Source organism: Bacillus rossius, chromosome 1, assembly GCF_032445375.1.
Source record: "Bacillus rossius redtenbacheri isolate Brsri chromosome 1, Brsri_v3, whole genome shotgun sequence".
Lineage (NCBI taxonomy): Eukaryota > Metazoa > Arthropoda > Insecta > Phasmatodea > Bacillidae > Bacillus > Bacillus rossius.
This window is the reverse complement of record NC_086330.1, coordinates 142090170-142112380: the sequence shown is the minus strand read 5'-3', so window position 1 is coordinate 142112380 and position 22211 is coordinate 142090170. Positions and strand designations below refer to the sequence as shown.

General features: G+C 38.9%; 1 protein-coding gene across 2 annotated transcripts; it reads left to right on the top strand.

Moving 5' to 3' along the window:
- Nucleotides 1-9062: 9062 nt before the first annotated feature.
- On the top strand, nucleotides 9063-21529 carry LOC134546233 (akirin). 2 transcript variants are annotated; one of them, XM_063388875.1, is made up of 2 exons: nucleotides 9063-9290; nucleotides 19567-21529. In XM_063388875.1, exon 2 carries the CDS (start codon nucleotides 19574-19576, stop codon nucleotides 20105-20107), a length of 534 nt encoding a protein of 177 aa, XP_063244945.1. In that variant the 5' UTR covers nucleotides 9063-9290; nucleotides 19567-19573; the 3' UTR covers nucleotides 20108-21529. The 2 variants fall into 2 exon arrangements, with proteins under 2 accessions (XP_063244945.1, XP_063244946.1); XM_063388876.1 differs by having other exon boundaries at nucleotides 9264-9563.
- Nucleotides 21530-22211: the final 682 nt, after the last annotated feature.

Sequence of the window (22211 nt, the reverse complement as noted above, 5' to 3'; positions counted from 1 at the left end):
ATACACGGCGTGACGAAATGTGGAGCTAGGTCGTGTCCCGGAGGTAGTAGCGAGGGATACCGCTGCCAGGAATGTGCCGGCCTGTGGCATCGTGGCTGTATCGGCGAACGTGAATGGACCGTACTGCGCAAGTTTTTTACCTTCACGTGCGCACGGTGCACTGCCTACCTAGCCACCCAGGCGCAGTACGAGGCAGAGACGCTGGAAAATCCTCCACGACACGCCTCGACGCTTCCCGAAACGCCGACGCCGCTCACGCCGACACCGACTCCGATCACGCCGACACCACTCACGCCGAAAAAGACGCCGCTCACGCCGACGCCAACCACGCCGGAAAAGACGCTGCTCGACTCGCCGACGCAGCCCGTGCCAAGGACGCCGCCCGTTGCCGGAACGTCACCGCCGCACCAAGCCGACTCCTCACGCACGACGCCGACCCCAGCACCACGAAGGTACGTCCTGACGTCACCCGCACCGCCACGTGTTACGTTACCGACGCCTACCGCTCTGACAAAGACGCCCGTCGTCCTGACGCCCACGCCCGTCGTCCCGACGCCGACGGCCGCCGTCCCGACGCCCGCCGTGCCGACGCTCATCGACTTGACGTCTCCCGACACAAGTCCGATCCCGCCGCCGCCTGCCACACTGCGTTTCGTCGACCCGACGCCACTTATCCCGACTCCGACGCTCGCCGTCCCGACGCCGACAATTCCGCTCCCACCTCCTGTCCTGGAGCCGCCAACCTCGGCACCTCTCGTCGACCTGACGTCTCCCGACGCTGGTCCTAACGCATCATCGCCAGCAAGACCTCGTTTCGCCGACCTGACGCCACTCATCCCGACTATGATGACGCCTGACTCGCCGAAGCCAACCGAGCGACGCCCGACAACGACCGTCCCGCCGCAGTCTGCGACGCCGTCCAGCACCCGCCTCGTGTCGGAGACACCTCCCGACGCCGGAATGACCTCGCCACCGCACCGAACCGCCGTCCCGACGCCACCAAGGTCATTTCCGGCGAAACCCGCATCGTCTCCGCCACACGACTCGCCACGGACGCCTCCAGACTCGACGCCGACGCTTCGTGTCACCCTGTCGCCACCACCTGGCTTCGACGTCATCATGCCGTCGTCACCGCCACCAGAGTGCGCAGTAGCAAACGGGACGCTTTGCGACACGATGTCCAGGGCCCTGACGCCGAGACGCCTGAGCGCCGCCCCGCCGCCTGGGTTCGCTCCTCTGTGCCCGCCCGGATTCGCCCCGCTGTGCCCGCCTGGCTTCGAAGCACAGCCAGTTGATCATGCCCGAGTGAGACAGACGCGCGCGACGCCGACACTGACGCCGCCTCCATGCCCACCTGACGCGACGCCCGGAACGACCGAGACGCCACGACGCCCGATTCCGACGCCGATCGCCGCAGTACCGGAACACCGGTCAAGTGCCCTGCCGCACGAGACGCCACCCAAATGTCGCAAGTTGGCAACATTGGGACGCCGCACCGTGAAGAGTCGCCTGAGCTCCCTACATCCGCCTGTCGCGATGCAGGTCGACGCCACGACGCCGGGACGCCCGACCGTCCCACCACCGAACGTGACCACCACCCGGACTTCGACACCTGTCACCCGTCTGTCACGACGGGCCGCGAAGCGCCCGCCTGTCGGCGAGGCTGAGCCGGGCCGTGCCGAGCGCCGCCCGCGCTTGCTGCCCGCCTGCCACGAGCCGCCTGACCTTGGCCGCCGCCGCCCCTGCCGGCCGGCGCCCTGGCCACCGCCACGCTATCACACGCAGCAGCCGCCGCAGCCGCAGCTGACGCAGATTTGGGGCTCGGGACAACTGGTGGGTCACCACCCACAAGGTTAGTCAGCCAGCGCCCATTCTGTCCGTGTGTATCGTCCTCCATAGTGTAAATATTGCTCAACTGTCATTTTGTAAACATTGCTCGCCGCCATCATGTAAACATTGCTCGCCCTTCCATCGTGTAAACATTGCTTGTCCGTCCGTCATGTCAACATTGCCACCTGCCCGCACAAACATAAACATCAACATTGCCACGTGGGAGTGCGCGACGTAAACACCACAGGCAACGCCCCCCAACCATCTGTCAAACGGCGCTGTCATATCGGCCTACTTTCGGAGGGGGCAATTGACGTCGTCCGGGCCTGCGGCCCCTTTGAGCCCGATATGGCACCGCCCAACCACCGTTTCAGTTCAAACCTCCCGCTCGTGCGTGCGTGTGTGCGTGTGTGTCTAGCCCGGCAAGAGGGCGCTTAGCTGCAGTGCGCCGCACCCCTAATTTGCTACGTTTTAATATTATTTGTAAACCCTTTTTGTTTTCATTCGTCTTTGCCCCAGTGTTGTGCAATTTACTTGTGTTTTCTGTAATTTAAATAGGTTACCTTAAATAACTATAGACGTTGCCCGGGCGGACCCGAACAGGCACGGACTTGGACGAGGATAGGAATGCTTTTATATGAATTATCATTAAATAAGTAAATAGTAACAAACTTTCCATTGTCAGTAATTTTTATATATTTTTAATGTTTATCTGTAATTTACTCAACTTTCGCCGGGGCACGGAGTCGTAGAATACAGTAACGGTAATTGTGTTGGCGCGAAGGGCGCCATGTTGCCACCTGCGAGCGATGAGCTCACCCCAGTCCATCTTCATCACTGACCGAGAGCAGACGCGCCAGCACCCCGGGGACCTCAACCTTTGTTCATCACTGACCAAGTAATTTCTGTATCGTTAATTCTTTTTAAATCGCTTTCGTTCGTCATCCTCGGGGCAGCTCTCGGTCAGCGGGCTGTTTAATTAATTAATTGTCTCAGTCGAGTTTTTCATCACCGTGTAATAAGTATACTTTGCAGTATGGCCACGTGTGTGGACCATGCCCTCACCTAAACCGATTCGTGCCTCAGGCTTTTTAACCGTGTAATGTGTAACGTGTAACGGGCGTGTAGAGAGACGTGTTAGTGAAATTAAATCTGGAGAATAAATATAAAGTGAGTACTTATTTAATCACGTGGTGAGTGAGTCTAGGAGTGTGGCGTGCCCGACGCCTAGAGCGGGCCAGGTCTGGGTAGCTAGGATAGAAAGGGCTGGTAACTCGTCCCCACTTGGGCTACGTCACGCCCTGAGTGAGAGACTCCGCCGGGTCCACGTGCCCTTCCACGTGGTGGCGCCCATAGTTAACATCTCGAAATCACCGGCAATGCGCGATCAGCCCTCAATATATTTAATGAACAAGTCTAGTGATTATACGGACTACTCTATGTACATAGTGGGTTCATGCATGGAAGGTACAGTAGCACAGAAACTGTTACATGTAGGTATGGAAGATGCTTAAATAGCACCATTTTTCCGTGGGAGGGCCCCCGGACCCCCCGCTTTATTGGTGTGGTATGTGCAAAAAAAGAGGGGGGGGGGACGCATGAATCCATTCCTGCCCCGGGTGCCAGAGACTCTAGTTGCGGCCCTGAGTTACAGGCTGTGATGTTGATGAGGGGGGTCACTGATGTTGGTCCCCAGGTGCTACCGGTCGACATTGTGGTCTCTGTTGCTGTCTGCTGAACCCACCAGTGGTCAGTCGTGAATAGGGGTCGTCGGGGGTGGGGTGTGATGGTTGGCACCTCTGTAAGTTGAATGAGGGGTTTGAGATAGCGTCCGCATCAGCTGAGGAATTTAGCTGTGGTCATGCAGAGCATCTTGTGTAAATCAGCAGTCCCATCCTTTCCAGGGGTGTTTGTCGTAGTGTTTCTATGGGGAAGATCAAAGATGAGTCGGGATCCATGTAAGTATGTATGCGTTATAAGGTGAAGGTTGAAGAGAGATGAGTAACCCCAGACTGGGCATTCACATGTGAAGTGCGAGATGACGTGGGTACAGAATGCAGTGAGGCGAATGTCGAGAGGAGAGGAGTGCTGGATGAGAGGCAGAGGACGGTGGCCAACTATGCTATGTGGGCCTGGGACTTAGACTAGATTGAATCAGTGTGAGGGATGAAGTTGAAGGAGCGGTCCAGAGTTACTCTAGATATAGTGTGGGTGACCAGGGGATATCTACACTGGAGATGATGGTAGGGGGGTCATGGAGGGGGTGTTGACTGGGGGGAAAGGATGGATTGGTTCACTCCAATGCCGTGCACTATTAACTGGGAGTTGAGGGAATGGAGACAGCATTTGAGATGGTCGCCAAGCATCCGATCGGTGGTGAAGGAAGTTAGGAGGCAGGTTGTCAGCTTACTGTACGAAGTGGGTGCTTGGAGAGGTTTGGAAGTCAGCGGTTTTGAGTGTGAAGAGGAGGGGATTGAGTATGGCACTATATGGAATGCTGGGGAGATGAGACAAGGAGCTGGAATATGTGGCCCTCCAGGAACAAGCAGAGGAGGCGGACGATATAGAGGGAGAGGTCAGTTGAGGTGCGGCAGTGAATGAGTTGGGATGTGTGGTACAGAGTCGAAGGCTCGGGTATGGCATAATGTCCATATGTTGCTGTCTGGCGAATTCTTAGACCACCACGAGCTCAACCCAAGGCGATGACGAGCATCGTGGAGTGGGAGGGGTGGAATCCGAACTGGTATGGTGGTAACTTGAGGGATAAGGTGCTTGAGAATGGCTCTTTCAGCAGCTTTTGACATGTCCATCTGTCTTACTGTATTCAGTAACCTTCCCTCGAAAATTGTATCTAGACCTTCACCCCGTTAAGATCTTTATATTACACTAGCTGCCCGACCCGTCTTCGCACGGCTATACTAATGGGAAAAAAATTAAGCCACATCTCCCATTTACAGTACCTACCTATTGATAAATAAAAAAAATTCAGTGAAAATTTATTACAATGCTGTATAATGTACCGGAGAGAAAATGAATAGCACCGATGGTTTCCCGACTCGTGCACGCATCGTACAACTGATGTACCCGTACTTCGCTACGGCAGTCTACAGGCAGATCACTCTTGCGCCGCTCATTATACATGACCCTCCTTGTGGGTACGCCACTGCCGCGCGATGCCCGTTGCCATGGAGACGCAGAAGGCATGAACAATGCAAAATCCTGTTCTCATGCAGACAAAGTCCCCACTGTTGCCTGGTTTTAACCACCCATGGGATCTAATTTTCGGAAAATGTCATCCTGCGTAACATAAGGAACATTACTGTGAAGTTTCAAGTCTGTAAAATATATATACTTGAAAAAAAGGGCAATTTATGATATTTAAAGTACCCGCAAAATTTCAACGGTGATGAGGACTGCACTAACAATGAAATAGTCGTTGCCATAGAGACGAATGAAGCATCAACAAAGCAACAGCCGTTGTCATGGTGGTTTCCTACCAAAAACTGGAAATTTTGATATATTACGCCCCCGAAACTCCCCTTAGGATCGATATTCCGCAGAATCCGTTCTTAGTGAGCGTCTACATCACAAAATGAGTAACTATGCTAAATTTCAAGTCAATCGGGTGTATAGTTTTAGAGATCTCGTGATGAGTGAGTCAGTGAGTGGTATTTCGCTTAATAAACTTCTAGCGCCTGCGGCATTGTCAGCACACACTTCGTACGTGTACTGCATGTTGTATCTAACCCCCTCCAACGCATTTGATTCTAAATTGGACTTTTAGTAAGGATCTTTAATGTTATTGATAATATAATATAGCCTATAGCCTTCCTCGATAAATGTACTATCCAACACTGAAAGAATTTTTCAAATCGGACCAGTGGTTCCTGAGATTAGCTCGTTCAAACAAACAAACTCTTCAGCTTTATAATATTAGTATAGATTCGACATACTTTCGATTCATAAAATACTGTCCAAATTTTGTTCTAAACAGGTCTTAGGTTGGTGCGACTTTGTAATTCTTTTTTCTCTCTTAATTTTCCAGGTCTGAATCGGGAGTAGAGAAATGGGATGGTAGGACAATGGGAAGAATACGGGCTTGCCTGGTTTGGGGTTTTCCAGAGGGTGGAGAAGTTTCATAGGAGAAAAATGGAGTTCAGGATGCAGGTAGAACACTGGCCTCGGGGAGGTGGGAATGGAGTCGCAGCCAGCAGTAGTCAAGTTTAGAAAGGATGGAGTGGACTTCAGAGGAGAAAGAATTAATTATTCCATATATGCTATACCTAAATTTCTAATAAAAAACTAACACATTTGCAGATCAAAGCTGACATAATACCTCCTGCAGCAGTAAAGCCCAGTCCCTACCCTGCCAGTAATAGGCCCTGCTGGCGGAAGGCACTCTTAGCCTGCGCCCAGAGTCAAAGACGCAACTGTGTGGAATGGCCCCACGGCCGATAAATTGATAAGCCACCTGTGCGGCTATCGAGTGTGCATGTGTTCGTCTGCCATGCTATGTAGATATCAATCCACCGAACGTATGCCCTAAAATTTATTACCGTATATTTTCTTTAATTAGTAAAAATGTAACTTATAATTTAATCATATGTAGCACTTAAGAAATCAAAGATTATTCACTGTGTGATTAGGCCACAAAACACAACCCGAGTCATTCCCGCACTCCGCGTACTTCGCACTGGAAATGCTGCTTCCTTTGGCGTGGAGCTGCCAGTAGCGTGCCAGTTGAAGTCTGTCCAGCTCAGGGGCCGTACACACGTGCACCATGGGGTTATTACCACTTTGTTTCTCATCTAGTAACCTCAATAGTGTAAGTTCTTTCTACTCAATTCTCATCGGCCCCGGGGCTGGCCCCAAACACGGTGTTTTATGGAACTCACCGCTTCGCTTAAGTGTACTGTGTACGACCGTGCATTCGCGGGCTTCGTCTGTTCTTTTTTAGTCGATGGGCTATGTGTGTCTCATCCTCGGGAGTTATACTGCACTCGTGGATGTTGTTTAGTGTCGTCCGCACTGGGCCGTCTCTGGACGATACAGTCATGTAAACCTTAATCTAAACTTCGTTCGTCTTAGTTTTCAATAACATGGGACTGAGCTATAGGCCGCATCTACACATGTGAGAACCTGCACTCATGCTTAAAGCTGCCGTCGTCCGGGTTCTCGTGTTCGAGACTAGGCGTGGATCCTGGCGGGAAAACTGGCTCATAGGGCGGTATTCCAAGACGTTTGAGTAAGGTAGCGAATATGCACTGCCTTGTTGGGCAACTGCCGTACCCTAACTCTCGGGTCATATTCCAAAACGTGTCCTAACTGAACCCCTGTAAGGTATCAGATCGGCAGCCGTTTTAATAAACGAGGACTTGTGCGAGGCTATAAACAGTTGTTTTTCGTGGAATCCATCGTAATTTTAGCTTATTTTTTAAAACTATGGAATTATAATGTGAAATAAAATATTTAATTTTGGTTGTACAAGAATAAACAATGAATTTTTGGCCGTATTTATGTTTTCTGTTTTTTAGGTTATTGGGGGGGGGGGGGGAAATTGTAATCGTAAAAGTTCCGTTAAAGTTCATTAAAAAGGAAATAATATATATACAGTTATGGATCAAATCAGCAACAGATAGGACACCAAAAATCAGTGCCCTAAAAATAAGGGACTGGTCGTGTCCTATCTGTCCTATCCTGTCTCTAAGGCTTTTGATTGTGTAGATCATAAGTTGTTAATTACAAAATTAGAATCATATGGGGTAAGAGGAGTACCACTTAAAATATTTCAATCATATTTACATAACCGTTATCAAGTTACAGCACTTACTCATAGAAATAACAATGGAAGATTAATAGAATACATTTCGCAAAAAAATCCAGTAACCAGTGGTGTACCTCAAGGCTCGATATTGGGGCCAATATTATTTATACTATTTATCAATGACCTTCCACAAACAGTAAGATTACTTAAAGGTGAAGCAACTATGTTTGCTGATGATACAAGTGTAATAATATCAGGAACTGAAAAAACAGATTTTATAAACATAACAAATACAGTGATAAGTGAACTCAATAAATGGTTCCAAAAAAATAAACTTGTCCTCAACATTTCTAAATCCACTATAATGAAATTTTCACGGTCAAAACATTTAATTCTGGAAGACGAAATTAAGCCTATTGGAAACAGAAAATTGGAAATTAAAAATGAAATAAAATTTCTTGGTTTAGTAATTGATAAAAATCTATCCTGGAATGTGCACATAAACACTATTTCTAAAAAATTAAGTACTATGTGTTATGCTATGCAAACCATTAAAAATATTTGTTCGACTCAAGCTGTCCGAGCTCTATATTTCTCAAACGTTCAATCTATCCTTGAGTATGGTATTATTTTTTGGGGAAACTCAAGTAAAGCAATTAAATTATTTCGCCTTCAAAAAAAAATACTAAGAATAATAAAGGTAAAAATAAAAAGTACCATTGCAAACCTCTCTTCAAGGAGCTAAACTTTCTTACACTCCCCTCCTTGTACATATATCATACCATATTGTTTGTAACTCAACATATAAATTTTAAACAAAATAGTGATATACATGAATATAATACCAGGGGTCAAAATAAGTTACAGATAGTAGGGCATAGAACCAATATATTTGCACAAGGCCCGTACTATTGTGGCATAAAATTAATTAACAAACTTCCAAGACAGATGATAAATACTAGAAATGATAAGAAATTTAAAAAGGAATTAAAAGAGTATTTAACTAATGAAGCGTTCTACTCTGTTAAAGAGTTTTTAGATGGGTGATTCATATTTTTTGAAAAGTGATTATATTAAATGCTCTGCAAATATAGTTATTGTATCTGTTTTGTATATTAAATGCTCTGTAAACATTGACTATTTATGACTTGTATCTGTCTTGTCTTGTATCTATCTATATATGTATATAAGTCCCACTTTTGTTTTTATTTTTTAATATATGTTATATAATTTAATGTATCAAAACTGTATATTAATTGCTACTGTATATGATTTGCTGGTAGCACCATGACAAAATATCCGCTGTACTGAATTTGAGTTCTGTATGTGAGTGTCCTATGTGTTTTGTATTAACAACTCCCCTTCAGGCTGCCTGGAGAAATGGAGGCTTATAAATAAATAAATAAATAAAAATCGTGCACTCGGAATATGGTTAGGGTACAGGTATTGCATATTCAACACCTATACCCGTATTTTTGTGTCTTGGAATACGGCCCTAAATTAAACTTAGGAGATTCAAAGATTCCCCGCCATGAGTCAGATAATTTGTTTCGTGTTTTCTATGCACCGAAGGCTATACACTTGGGGGGGAAAAAATCATGCAAGAGTTGTAAATCTAGCAGTCGGATTTCTTGGATGTATGTTATCAACGACAGAAACGATAGACATCAGTCATCAATCGTGTAGCAATTGTAAAGTAAGTTTGTGGTTTAAAATTTTTATTTATTTGAAGTCTGTGACACTCTATACGATGTTTTAATTCCTAAACTTTATATATTTTTATAACTATTTAATTTATGACATGAAATCTGTGGATAATATCGCCTCCTATTGTCGTCACTTGATATTTTGACTGAAAGTTTAGTAGTTTTGCTTGAGGTTAGAGCTGTTGCTCGAAACGAACCTGTTCGTTGTTTAGTTAATCTGAAGTAATTACTTTTTTTAGTGCATAATATTATTAAGTTTTAAGGTAATATTTTAATTTTTTTCGTAACTGGTGATTATTGAATACGTTGCTTGCTTAGGCAATTGTTTATTTCACCGACAATTGATTATTTAGGGTGTTTTCAAACTATATTGCCCATATGCCTGCACATTCTGTTTTATTTTTTACGTTATTTTGGTCGATGGGTACAAAATATATGTGAATCAATTTGCTTGAATACCTAAACTAATACTACCTAAACTGTTGTGCGCTAAGAAGAACTTAATAGTTGACTCATTTATATTTGTAAAACAATATTTTTGTTTTTGTAATTATTCCATATCACGAATCCAAGTTTATTCCTTGATCCAGATGGCATTATCCTTGAATATAATGATGGTGAGGTACATTATGCTTTCGGTTTTGATTTAGTACATCAAAAAATTCTGTCCATAACAATAATACGAACATAATAGTACAAGCAAATTATGACCAGGTGTTGTAGAAATCTTTTCTTTCATATACATTTTTGGATAATACTTCATTGTTATGTCACAAGTTTTGGTTTTGTCCAGGATCTTTTGATGTACTAAATTAAAACAGCAAGCATCATGTATCATAGTTTCAGTGAAATTCTAACATTGCTGCTTTTACGTTTAAAAAAATAATAATAAATTCAGAAAATTGTGTTTTTTTATTACTATGGACATTTCTTGTTTCATAACTTTTTACTGTTTTCTGAGAAAGTACAGTTTATTGTTTGCATTACAAAGCCTGTGCATTGATGTGACCACCTTCATTTTGTGATTTAATTGCGATGTTGATCCTGTGGTTCTCCATATATAAGAGCGTGTATGTTTCGTATTAGGATTTTGTGACTCAGTGGAAAGAAAATAATTTGGAGAAAAAAATGTGAGCCCATACTGTTCATCTAAACCCAAGCGTGGTGGGGATGTATTTTAGCAGTATGGAAGAGTGGAGCTCTGACTTGTTTCGTGCGATAGCATGTAACCTTACGTTAAAAAGGAATTATTACATTTGATACAAGTAATGACAATTTTTTACTTCAGGTTACATGCTATAATGTAACAAGTTGGCACTCACGCCTTCATACGGCTAAAAAAATCTCTGTCGTGGGTTGGTGCTTGGGTTTGGATGCACAGTAGGGACTAACATATTTTTATTTATTGATTTTTCTAATTTTTATTTATTAAACACTGCATCACAAAATCCAAATATATACACCTACTTATATATTGAGAGCCACAGGATAAGGTTGCTATGCTTAAGCAGAATGGTGGTGGCCACATCACTGCACAGTCTACTAATATAACCTATAAACTGTAATTTCTCAGAAAACAGAGATTTATAAATGCTGTTTTTGAGGTATATAAAGGAATGCCTTTTGTGTTTGTGAAAACCACTTTAGGGATTTTGTAATTTTACTTACTAAAATGCAGCAATGTTAAAATTTTACTACAGGATCAGTGTATAAGTGAGAATGTCATCAGAATCAAGGGATATACTTGGATACTTGATACGGAACAATTACTGTTGAAACAAAGAATAAAATGCTGCGGAGTAAGCAAGGAATAAAATGCTGTAGGTAGAGGATTGGGTAAAATTTCCAAATCACATATCGAAGTTTATCTCTTGATCCTAATGACATCATGTATAAATTGCTCCTGTGGTAGGTACATGATGCTTACTGTTTTAATTTAGTAGGCTACATCCAAAGATCCAGGTCATAACAAAATCTTGTTACATATAAAAATTGGCCCAAGGCCTAACATTTGGCTAGGACTTTTTTACGAATTAGTTTATAACAGCAAGCATCATGTACCACAGGCTCAATATGTACATGATCATGCCATCAGGATCAAAGGATTAACTTAAATACCTGATAGGGAACAATTACCCCTCTAGTTTTTTAGCGAGTGAGCCATTCAACTATCTCCACATGTATAAAATGAAAAGAGAGAAGGCTCGGATTGTCATCATGGTTTTAGCAACTATGTAAGAAAGTGTACCTGCAAGATTTTGTATCTTCAATACCAAAAAAATATTCCTACTGGATGTTTGGAAACACCTGAGTGTAAATTTAATGGATGCCAAAAAAGGGCCAGATACAAGGGTTTTTTTTCTAAAAAAAAAACATGTCTGAAAATGGATCCCAGCAAAATTAAAGTTATGAACATTGCAACATGCTGCAGGGAAACACAAATAATGGTTTTTGTTGGATTTTTTCTGCCCTACATAAAAGCAGCTAAACATTATAATTATCACAAGTAATTTTTCAAGGAAGGGGCTGATCTGGAAAAAAAATGGTATTTTTGAGTTCTCTTTATGATTTTAAGTATCATAGTGGTGAGAGCGATGAAGTACAGGGATATTCTGCGGAGTAATTTACTACAAACATAAAAATATAGGTAATTGTGTACTGTACCACTAAAAAAAAAAAGAGAGAAACACCCAAAAATAAATTTAATGAATTCCTTGTTTTATTTCTAATAATTCTGTCAAGGTGTATGGAGATATTATCAAGAACTTCATATGTAATTAACCATTTTACATTTGTCTGTGTGGTAACTGCTGCAGCCATGCTCGGTTCGAGGAGAGATATTCCTCATACTGTTTGTCACCACCAAACTGTTAATTATTAGCTGCAACATGATCCTGTGGTTTTTCAGAGATCCGTAAGAATATAGCGTAACAAAGGTTTTTTTTTTTAATATAAGAAAATGTGGAATGTCAGTACATTACGGCTGGAAGAATAATATTGAACAGTATTTACTTGAATGGAAAACCAATTAGGATGGAAAATAATTTTTCGCTCTGGCCGTAACATCCTGACATTAAACATCCCTGTCTTTACGAAAACATCCTTGGCTACAGTATATTCCAAAAGATCTCTGGAGAACCAAAGGAGTGGATGAAGTTGCAGCTAGTATCAAGTAAACAGTAGGGCAGCGACAACAGGATCAGTATATATCTCTCACTGGAAACAGTCTCGGCTACGCTATTAAAGCGCAAAACAAAAATTACGTCTTTATATACTTTGCAAATTTTTTTTACAATAATTTTACATCCCTCCTTAACCTGAAAATACCATTAAACATTTTTTTACCTTGGACTCAACCATGGCATTGGCTGAGCCACCATACAAACTTAAAAAGGACAATTACATGTAAAGTTCTTAAATATATCTGAATGTGACTTGACAGAATCATATTATATATATGTGTGTGTGTGTGTATACATATGTATATGTATGTATGTATATATATTCCACCCATAAAGTTTTGAGGCCTTTTTTTTTAAATAAGAAACTTTGAAGTGATTATGTGCCCCTTTGTGTTATCTTTTGCAAGTTATGCAAGTTAATAATGCTGTGAATCTGGTTCATATATATTATACTTATTTTACAAGCTGGAATCAACCTTAAAATGCAGGAACTCATACATTTGTATTTTACTAAAAACAGAGATTATAAATTTATATTGTATAGTTATGTAGAGAAACATACAAACAATACATGAATGGCATGTGTAAGTATTACTTTACGTAGCTGGCGAAACCGAAGTAAATGTGACCTTCAATGAGTGGATTACCGGACACAACTACAAATCTAACCAGTGCCACCCTGCAAGAGTACAAAACACATCAATCAATCTATATAAAATACTTGATATAATAATTTACCCTGATAATTATTTTTAAAATTACGTAGAAACATACCAAGTTCACAAAATGTCATGTTGAAGGCATGGCTCACAGCATTTATTAACATACGTGATCTAACTATTATAACCTACAATAACTACTACAAAATATAAATATAACCAATTTCTCCCTACAAGAGTAAAAAATAGATTAGATAACTCATTACAGGATATAATTACTACAGTAGGCTACTGCAATTCCACTCTACAGAGTTATCAAAAATAATCAGTACTCTAAAAAATGACTGAACATAGGCCCACAGGTTAGATTACATTCAGCTTACAAGTGAAAGAATATGAAGGTTGATCTAGTATATGGTAAAACATAAGTAATATTATGATAAAGAATAACATATTCGTCACAGAACAGAATTAATTTAGGTCATTAGGGTATAAATGCAATGAATGAGAAAGGGTTGACTTGAAAATTGAATATTGTAGATCTTAGACTGCTGATAACATTCTCAGCAGAATTGTTATTTAAGCTGAATAGTTTAATGAATTGCTTTTTTTTAATGACTGACATACATGCATGCTATTTCTATTTATTTATGATCAGCTCTCTGTAATCAGCAGCAGTTTGCATAATTCCACATGGGAGATGGCTAATCCGAAGGGTACAGACCAGTCAACATCCATTATGAATGCTCTAGTCACACATCACGGACTTAAATGGTTCCAGCATAGTAAAACTGTGTTTCATTTGAGATAATGTGCGACTTCCAACTCGTCTTCAACTAAAAACTCAAACGTAGTGCCTTGATTACAGTTATTTGTATGATTTTCATGGGGAGTTTGGGGTTGCCCCTTTCCTTCAAAATTAAAGATTACTGTACCTTCTTTTTCCTTTGTTTTTTAAATTTTATTGTTAACATAAAGCATTGTACAATTTTTTTTAATAGGATGTAAAAAATCATGAGGGTCAATCTTATTTTCTAGGTTTTTTATGTGGAGTTAATCTAGGCACTTCTTTTATTACTATTTTGAAAGTGAAAATAAATGTAATTTTAATTTTTTTTGTTTTGTCAGCTATTTTAGCTAAATCACAGAAGTCTAACCAAATATATATACTTGTAAATGTGAGTTTACAATTGAAAATTAAGAATCAGCCATGTGCGTAAGAAATGGCCCTATGCATGCAAAAATAGTGGTTTATGATTGTCGTGACGGTTCGTGTGCGAACTTAAGAACTAACAGAAATGGTTATAGTTTATGTGTTTCGTTAAGGATTATGGGAAGCACCAATCAGCCAAGTAAAATGTGTATTTGATGCGAAATAATGTGTTTCCTTGAGGAAAGCAGATTATGATATAGTTTGAAAGGCGTAGGAAATAAGGAATTATTAGCATCGTGTCAAGGAACATAGATACACAAAAGAATATTGCACAAAATATTAAAAAAAAAAACCTCTGATTGAAATCTTTATTTTGTTTTATGATTCCGGAAATTAGTTATTCTGATGTATTTCTGGTTAAATTATGTATTATACGAGTTTACACATGTATTCACAATTCATTAATATATTTTTAACTCTACTGCCAGTTTATGGTGGCTCGTAATAGATGATGTTAGCATTACATGAAAGTATATGTGTATATGTGTGTGGGATTTGTCTCTCTCTCATTAGACACACACACGCACATACACACACACAGGATGTCAATAAAAGAATGTCCCAGATTCAATGGAATATTATAACAATTTAATTTAGACTATTTACAACAAATCATACATCAAATTGAAGATGAAATAACCTAGTTTATGTGCATATGTAGTTATATGGCACAAATCCAACCTAAAGACCAATACTTCCCATACTGTAATTACCAAGTCCAGAGTAATGGAAGCTATAGTCTATTCAATTTTGTCTCTCAACTCTGGCAAATCATTAGGTAGTGGCCCAAAGGGAAAAATTGTATGGCGTTATGTTAGGTGAAGGCAGAGGCCAATGAAAAATTGCTCTGTCTCAACTATTACAACCAATCCAACGATCAGGGGTTTCAATGCTCAACCACTCTTGTACAAAGGGATTCTAATGGGGAGGGGCTCCATCCTGTTGCCAAATAAAGTTTATAGTTTCGCCCTCTACTAATTGGGGAAATTATGTTCAGGAGTCATTTTGTGTAGGTGGTGCTGCAAGCAACAAAACAACAAAGTAGTTGGTACTTGTGCATGTGCTTATCTAAAGCTGTTTGAGTTACTGTTTGTGACCTTGAACCAACAGACTACAATGCTTATAGTTGATACTATTAAAATTTATAACTGTGACATTCTTTTATGGATAAACTGTATAATATATAAGTGAAATGATTCTGATTTATGTACATAACTTCTAAGTTATGAGCTGATTGTTGCAATTTTTAGGTTCAATCATAGCCATGAGTCTAGTATTTCAAGTAGGTACCTATATAACCAATGTCAACATGGATAAAAATAAATAGTCTTTTTGCTACATTGAACAGATTTTGAACCAGCGATGATTCCAAGCCGAAATACACTTCAAATTGTAGTCAATACCTACAAATATAAAAATTCAACTGATATAACATGGCTGCATTCTTGCCCGTTTTCAGTCATAAACTGGAAATTCTCAGAATTACTTAATCATGTGCTCATTGGCTTACAGGTTAAATTTTAATTCTTAAGTGTTTTATCAGTGAACCTACTATAAATCCTTTGATTTTATTGTCCTAGGATGCAGTACAGGTGTAAATATGCAAAATCCGAGAAAATGTGATAAATTTATTATTACGTAAAATATTGCGTTTCTACACAGGACTGGTCGCATAGTCTTGTCATGTGGTTACAAAGGCTTATGGGAAAGTAAGCATTTATATTCAGCAACTAGATGTCATACCCACTGCCGGCTTGGGTTATGGTTGTGCATCAAAGCGTTCTTGTGATTAAGCTACGCTGTCTGTTATTATTCAGTATCCATCGAAAATAATTTCTTATTATAGTTGTATGGGGAAATAAAACAAAATTAAAACTTACATTATTGATCATATATAAAATATATTACTACTACTACTACTACTACGTTACTTGTAATTAATATGTTACTTCCACTAAAGATAATTTTTAAACATTATTCAATATTGTCAAAAATCCTATCATAGAGCGTAGTAGGTTTATTTTATTTTTTTTATTTTTATTTTTGTTGATTCATTTTGCAATATACTAGAATCCAAATACATGTATCTTCATATTGATTCTGTGATTGGCTCATAGTTTATCTGAAGGACACTTGAGTTGATGAAAAGCCTTCAGTCAAAGAAGTATCGAATCGCAAGCATCCCAGTTGACAGGTCTCGCAATTCTAAAGCCAATGAGCAGGTGGCATTTGCTTAAGTCATTTAAACCACACATTTTTCCAGTCTCTACTTATAGCTGTAATATGCTTTTAGGATTATAAGTATAAAAAAAAGTTTCGTTAAAATAGCAGCAGCAGTAGTTTGTTTATGAGTAATTGGATAGCATACTTTGCTGGCAGAAAAATTTCTTACAAATACACATGGCTAGGTTATCTTGTTACAGTTAGTACTTATCACCTATCATCCACATTCAAACTGTTAGAATGTACTGAGTGTACGTAATATAATAATATGTAAAGACAATGTTAAATTTCCAGCTATAAACTATTCATACAAAACAGTTCCAAATACTTAATAACTTAACTACAATTTTACAAGGGTTATGTGGCATATATGAGAATTCTTTAAACCAGTAATGTTCTCTTTGAGTCACAAGTTGACCCTATGTTTACAGTAAGGGTTATTCACCCAATAATCATAGTTTCATTGGGTTTGTTACCTTGAAAGTCTGAAAGAGTTTGCTTTTACAGAGAAGTTACAAAACAAAATAGGTAAGGCATGATCCTGAATACATTGATCCTGTGGTACATGATGCTTGCTGTTTTAATTTAGTACATCGAAAGATCCTGGATACCTCAAAAACGGTTATGTCACAATGAATAATGATTGTATTATCAGATCAAATAAAAATCCAATAATTAATTTTTTTATTTCTTAACTATGTTTTATTGTAATATTTTTGTTATCTCCAGGATCTTTTGACGTACTAAATTACAACAGCAAGCATCATGTACCACAGGATCAATCATACACTATCATGCAATCAGGATCAAGAAATAAACTTGGATACATGATATAGAACAATTAACAACCATTTATAAAAGTGATATTTGTAGGATCTAGATTTATTATAAGGTAGCCTATTATTTTGCTTCCTTGAGACATTTTCAGTATTTTCTCTCACTAGTTTTTAGAGTTTCGTAGATGAAGCTGAAACCAGTTGATATGGCAACTACAAGTATAACTATAAGCTGAATAAAATATAAATTTGTAGTGACTTTCACAGAATTGATAAATACGCCATATACTCAGTGCATGTCAAAGAAAGTTTTAAAAGAAAAGTATATTTATTTAAAATTAACTGTGATGTTTAAAAGTAAAGTTTTATTATATGTGCATGTGCAAAAAAATTGTGAATTTTGTTTTAAATTGAAACTTAAAAAATATATGAGAAATATTCTTCCAGATTTAAAATACTGCCTGTGGTCTATTTTTAGCAGTACATAACCTTCACTAGTTAACTTGATCATTCTCTCTCTAACTGTGAATGCCACATTAAACAATAAATAATTTGCAGGTTTTATAGAAATGTGTGGAGTATGTTAAGAAATTTATGTTTCTATTAATGGCTTAGTACCCTTCATAATATGTTTTTTGTTTTGTAGAAAATATTTTTTAACTTCCTTGTGTGTTGTAAAACACATATTATCAAAGATTAGTGTTGACTCTTTCTGCCCTTCTTGAACTTAAGACTGGTATTATTCTTACCTGGTTCCAGTTGCATCTGAAAAGGATGTGCTTGCTGTTTGGATTGGGTTCCCCAAATTTTTTGGTAGAAAAACAGGGTCTTCCAACAGTGTTTGTCATTGAATTTGAGGTCAAGGTGGTTTGAGCGCAAAAAGGACAAAATGATACCTTGGCTGGACAGTCTCTCACGCGAAATATTTCTAATAGGTTATGTAAAGTAAACAAACATTCAAGGTTTTGACCATGCTTGTTTTTTATATACTTTTGCTGGAGAAAATAAGGCTGTGCAAAAGGCAAAAACAATCAGTTAGAATATTTATTTTTAACTGCAAAAAAAATTGCATACAGTATCAGTCCAGTGATTGAATGAAATAGAAATAGTTTTTGTCACCCATGGGACTATAAAACACAGTTAAGGCTGGTCTCGCGTGCTATGTTGATTTTTTTGTGGGGAAGTCTTTGTGATTAATATCACTTGTGTGGCGACATTTCACACCCATGGCAGAATAACAAATGCAAGGGAGGTATCGTTATAATTTTTTTTAAGCAGCCCTTAAATAAAAGTAATAAAAAATTAACATGGTGTATCAGACCAAGCTTTAAAATCTTGAAATATTGTGCCACGTTCAGAAGACTGAAATTGTCAACTTAGTATCTGAAAGTTGATGCTGTGTCTTGACGATAGCTGCAAACACTGTTAAAAATCACTGGTATAAGGTACACAACTTCAAAAGTATTTTTCGTTTTATTCTTGAACAGACTTCATCTGGTCGAGATCTGTTTGGATCTACATCCATCACTTGGTTACAATTCAAGTTTATGTATATGGTGCTTTATTTTTTCTGTATCCCTCTATTTCATTGGTGTTTGAGTAGGAAAACAGGCTACCTAGAAATTGATTGCACAGCCTGCAATGAGTACGGGAAAGTAAAGTTGTCAAAGAGCTTCAGCATCAGCTTATCTTGCTGTTGGCCTGAGAAGGTTATTTATTCTTGTGGTTTATTGGCTGTTATTGTATATTTTAAATTACATGTATATTAAAATTGGTGTTCTTAAATGACTGTAGTAATTCACATAAGCAAACAAATGGTGTAGAGACACATGTTTTCCAGAATACGTATGTTACTTTGTTCTAATTTTAGACACAACTATTCATAAAAGACATCGGTAAAACTGAGAACATTAGAGATAAAATTTATTTTGTGTATATTTCAGTCCAAATTTTGGGGGGCAATTTTTTTGTGTCTGCTTATTGTATTCTTTCTCTATTTTTTTTTCTAGCGAAGGTAATGAATAAATAAATCACATGTTTGTCATGTCCAATTGTTTTTTTTTTAGTGTAGCGAAAGCTAAAAATCAAGTACCTACATTAAAAGAAACTAGTTGGTATATATATTTAAAGACATAAAATAGTGTGTTATATTTCTAAAATTTTTATTGATAAAATCTATTTACAGCACATTTACATGTGTACTTTTTTCACAGCTGAACAATGGCATGTGCAACGTTGAAGCGATCTCTCGACTTTGATCCAGTCCATAGTCCTGGAAGACCTCCCAAGAGGCAGCGATGCTCTCAGATGTACATGTCGCCATCAAGCCCAACTCGTCATGAAGGTGTCAATCCATCGCCCTTCGAAGCGGCGTGTAGCAGAATGACTCCGGAAAAGATGGCAGCAAGGATCCACGAGGAATTCCGCCGCATGAACCGCCGCAAGCAATTGAATTACCCGAGCGGGGATGGCCATGATTCTGCTTCCGACGTTCCGATGGATTCTCCGGGATCGCCGACGAGCTCTAGCATGACATGTGCATTCAGCAATAAAGAAAAGCCGCTGTTCACTTTCCAGCAGGTGGGGCTGATCTGCGAGCGCATGCTTAAGGAACAAGAGGGGCGCATTCGCGAGGAGTACGATCGCATCCTGCACACGAAACTGTCGGAACAGTACGACACCTTCGTGAAGTTCACGTACGATCAGCTGCAGAAGCGTTTCGAGAGTGATGCCATGCCGAGCTACCTCTCCTAAATCATCCAGTTTCTCACTTTTGGACCAAGCTCCAAAGATAAAAAGGAAAAAAAAATATTTATGCTATACCAATTTACAAGTTAAGGAACATGAAACATAATTGTATCTCATATTTAGTCTAAAAGCTGTGCCTAAATATTGTACGAATTGCAAAAATAAACAGTAGCCTTAGGGAGAGGGTAGTCAAATTGTAAAGATTCTTGACTTTAAGCATGTTTAAAAAAGGACATCTAACACAGTTTTGATAATATTGTTTTATGTGTTAAGTAAGTTGATAACTTTTTTAAATTTGTAATTAAATTGGGGGTGGAATTTAAACAAGCTGTGTTAGCTGAAAATGGCGTACTTTCTATGTGTAGTGGTATTCATTTATCCAGACTTTATCTAACTAGGGATGTGCAAGTAATGGATTGCAGTTCATATGAATGCTGAGTAGTTGGGGAGGCTTAGCTCCTGCAAAAACATTTCTACCAGCTGTTAATCAAAAAAAGTTTGACATCAACCTCAAGAAAAATGAAGCCCTGCTATTATATTGTGAGTTGACAGTTATTTTACAGTATGTTTTATTTAGTATTTTTATAGTGTTTATTTTGTGACTGTTTTATTTATTTCAAGTGAAGTCATCATTTTCTAACAATATGTTAGAGGTTATTTTTCTACACAGACACATTCTACCACAGCAAAACAAGAGTTGGATGCCTATTGTCTTATGAGATTGTGGGTATCCTACACAATTTTAAGTTGACTGCATATGATTATCTCATGCACATATTTTCCATTTTGTTTTTGAAATTTTTTTAGTAAATTGTAAATGATCATATCTACCTGAATGTTCATTGAAATAGTTGGTTCTTTTAATGTATCGACTTAAGTTTATACTTAGATGTATGATTCCTATCTTGTTCATATTATTATTATTTTTAATTCTTGAGTTCGGGTGAATACTTCAAGTTAGGTTTTCAGAAACGGTGCGTCTAAAGACTTTGTAATCCCACGGATAAATTTGGTTTTGCTAGTGAATAGTTATTAGTGTTTTAATCCAACACAATTCAAGTGCACATGTAGAAAAAATTGTTTTTAAAAATTGAGTTTATTGTAGTTGTATAGTTTCAATTTAAAATGCTGTATTTACTTTGTATGAAATGTATGTGGCTTAAAGCAAGATGCTGTTCAGCTGGTTCACTAGAGTTGATGCAACTCCAATCCCCATCTGATGTTAGTCACGTAATTCCAGCAAGCATCCATTTATAAATTTATATTTGCTTCACGATTAAGTTTTTTGATGTTTAAATGTAAGGAAATTTAATGTTCTGGTGTATGTAAAGAGCATGTTTGTTTTTCAAGTTTGTTGGTGCGGACTATAGGCGCTAAAATTGAATGGAATTGTGTTAATTATAGTAAATAAACTTCTTGTAATTAAAATGTTTGCTTATTTCAACAATTATTGGCCATGTGTGCTTGGTTGCTATAAATCCCTAAAACATGGGAAACTTAGAAAATGGGACTTAAAAATTTTGTGAAAGAACTTGGAAATGACTGGGAAAAATTTTAAGGTAAGGAAACACAGTTATTTTGAGCCGATTTCACCAACACATTCAAGCAATTTAACCTACATTAGTCAGAAAATTGTCATGATTAATTTTATTTGTTCCTTCACTCCATGCACATTAACTTGATTTTAATCAAGAAAAACTTGATTGATATTAACTGCGTTTTCATCTGTTTTCCCCACAAATCTCTTGAATCATAAAGTAGAATGGCTGAAATTGTGAACAGCTTTATATTTTTTTTTAATACTATACAGATTCTGATGGTTTCAGTTTATGTATGCCTGTGTAATTATTGTGAAAACTCTGCTGTTTATTTAAGTTTCATCTGTCAAAACTATAGATATAAAGAGCTACTAAGTACTACCACTATTCAAATGAACACAATAAAACCAGTTTTTTTAAAACATATTACCACAGTACAGCTTTGTAGGTTAGGTTGATATTCTTTGATGATAATTTTAAAGGATTTAACTGCAGAAAAATACATATGGTTTTTATAATTTTCCTATGCCAGTATTTTCTTAGGCTGAAGTGTCTAATTAAGTTTCAACCTT

What these genes read in the sequence shown, in the direction of transcription:
- LOC134546233 (XM_063388875.1), top strand. Translation starts at nt 19,574, where the DNA reads ATGGCATGTGCAACGTTGAAGCGATCTCTCGACTTTGATCCAGTCCAT.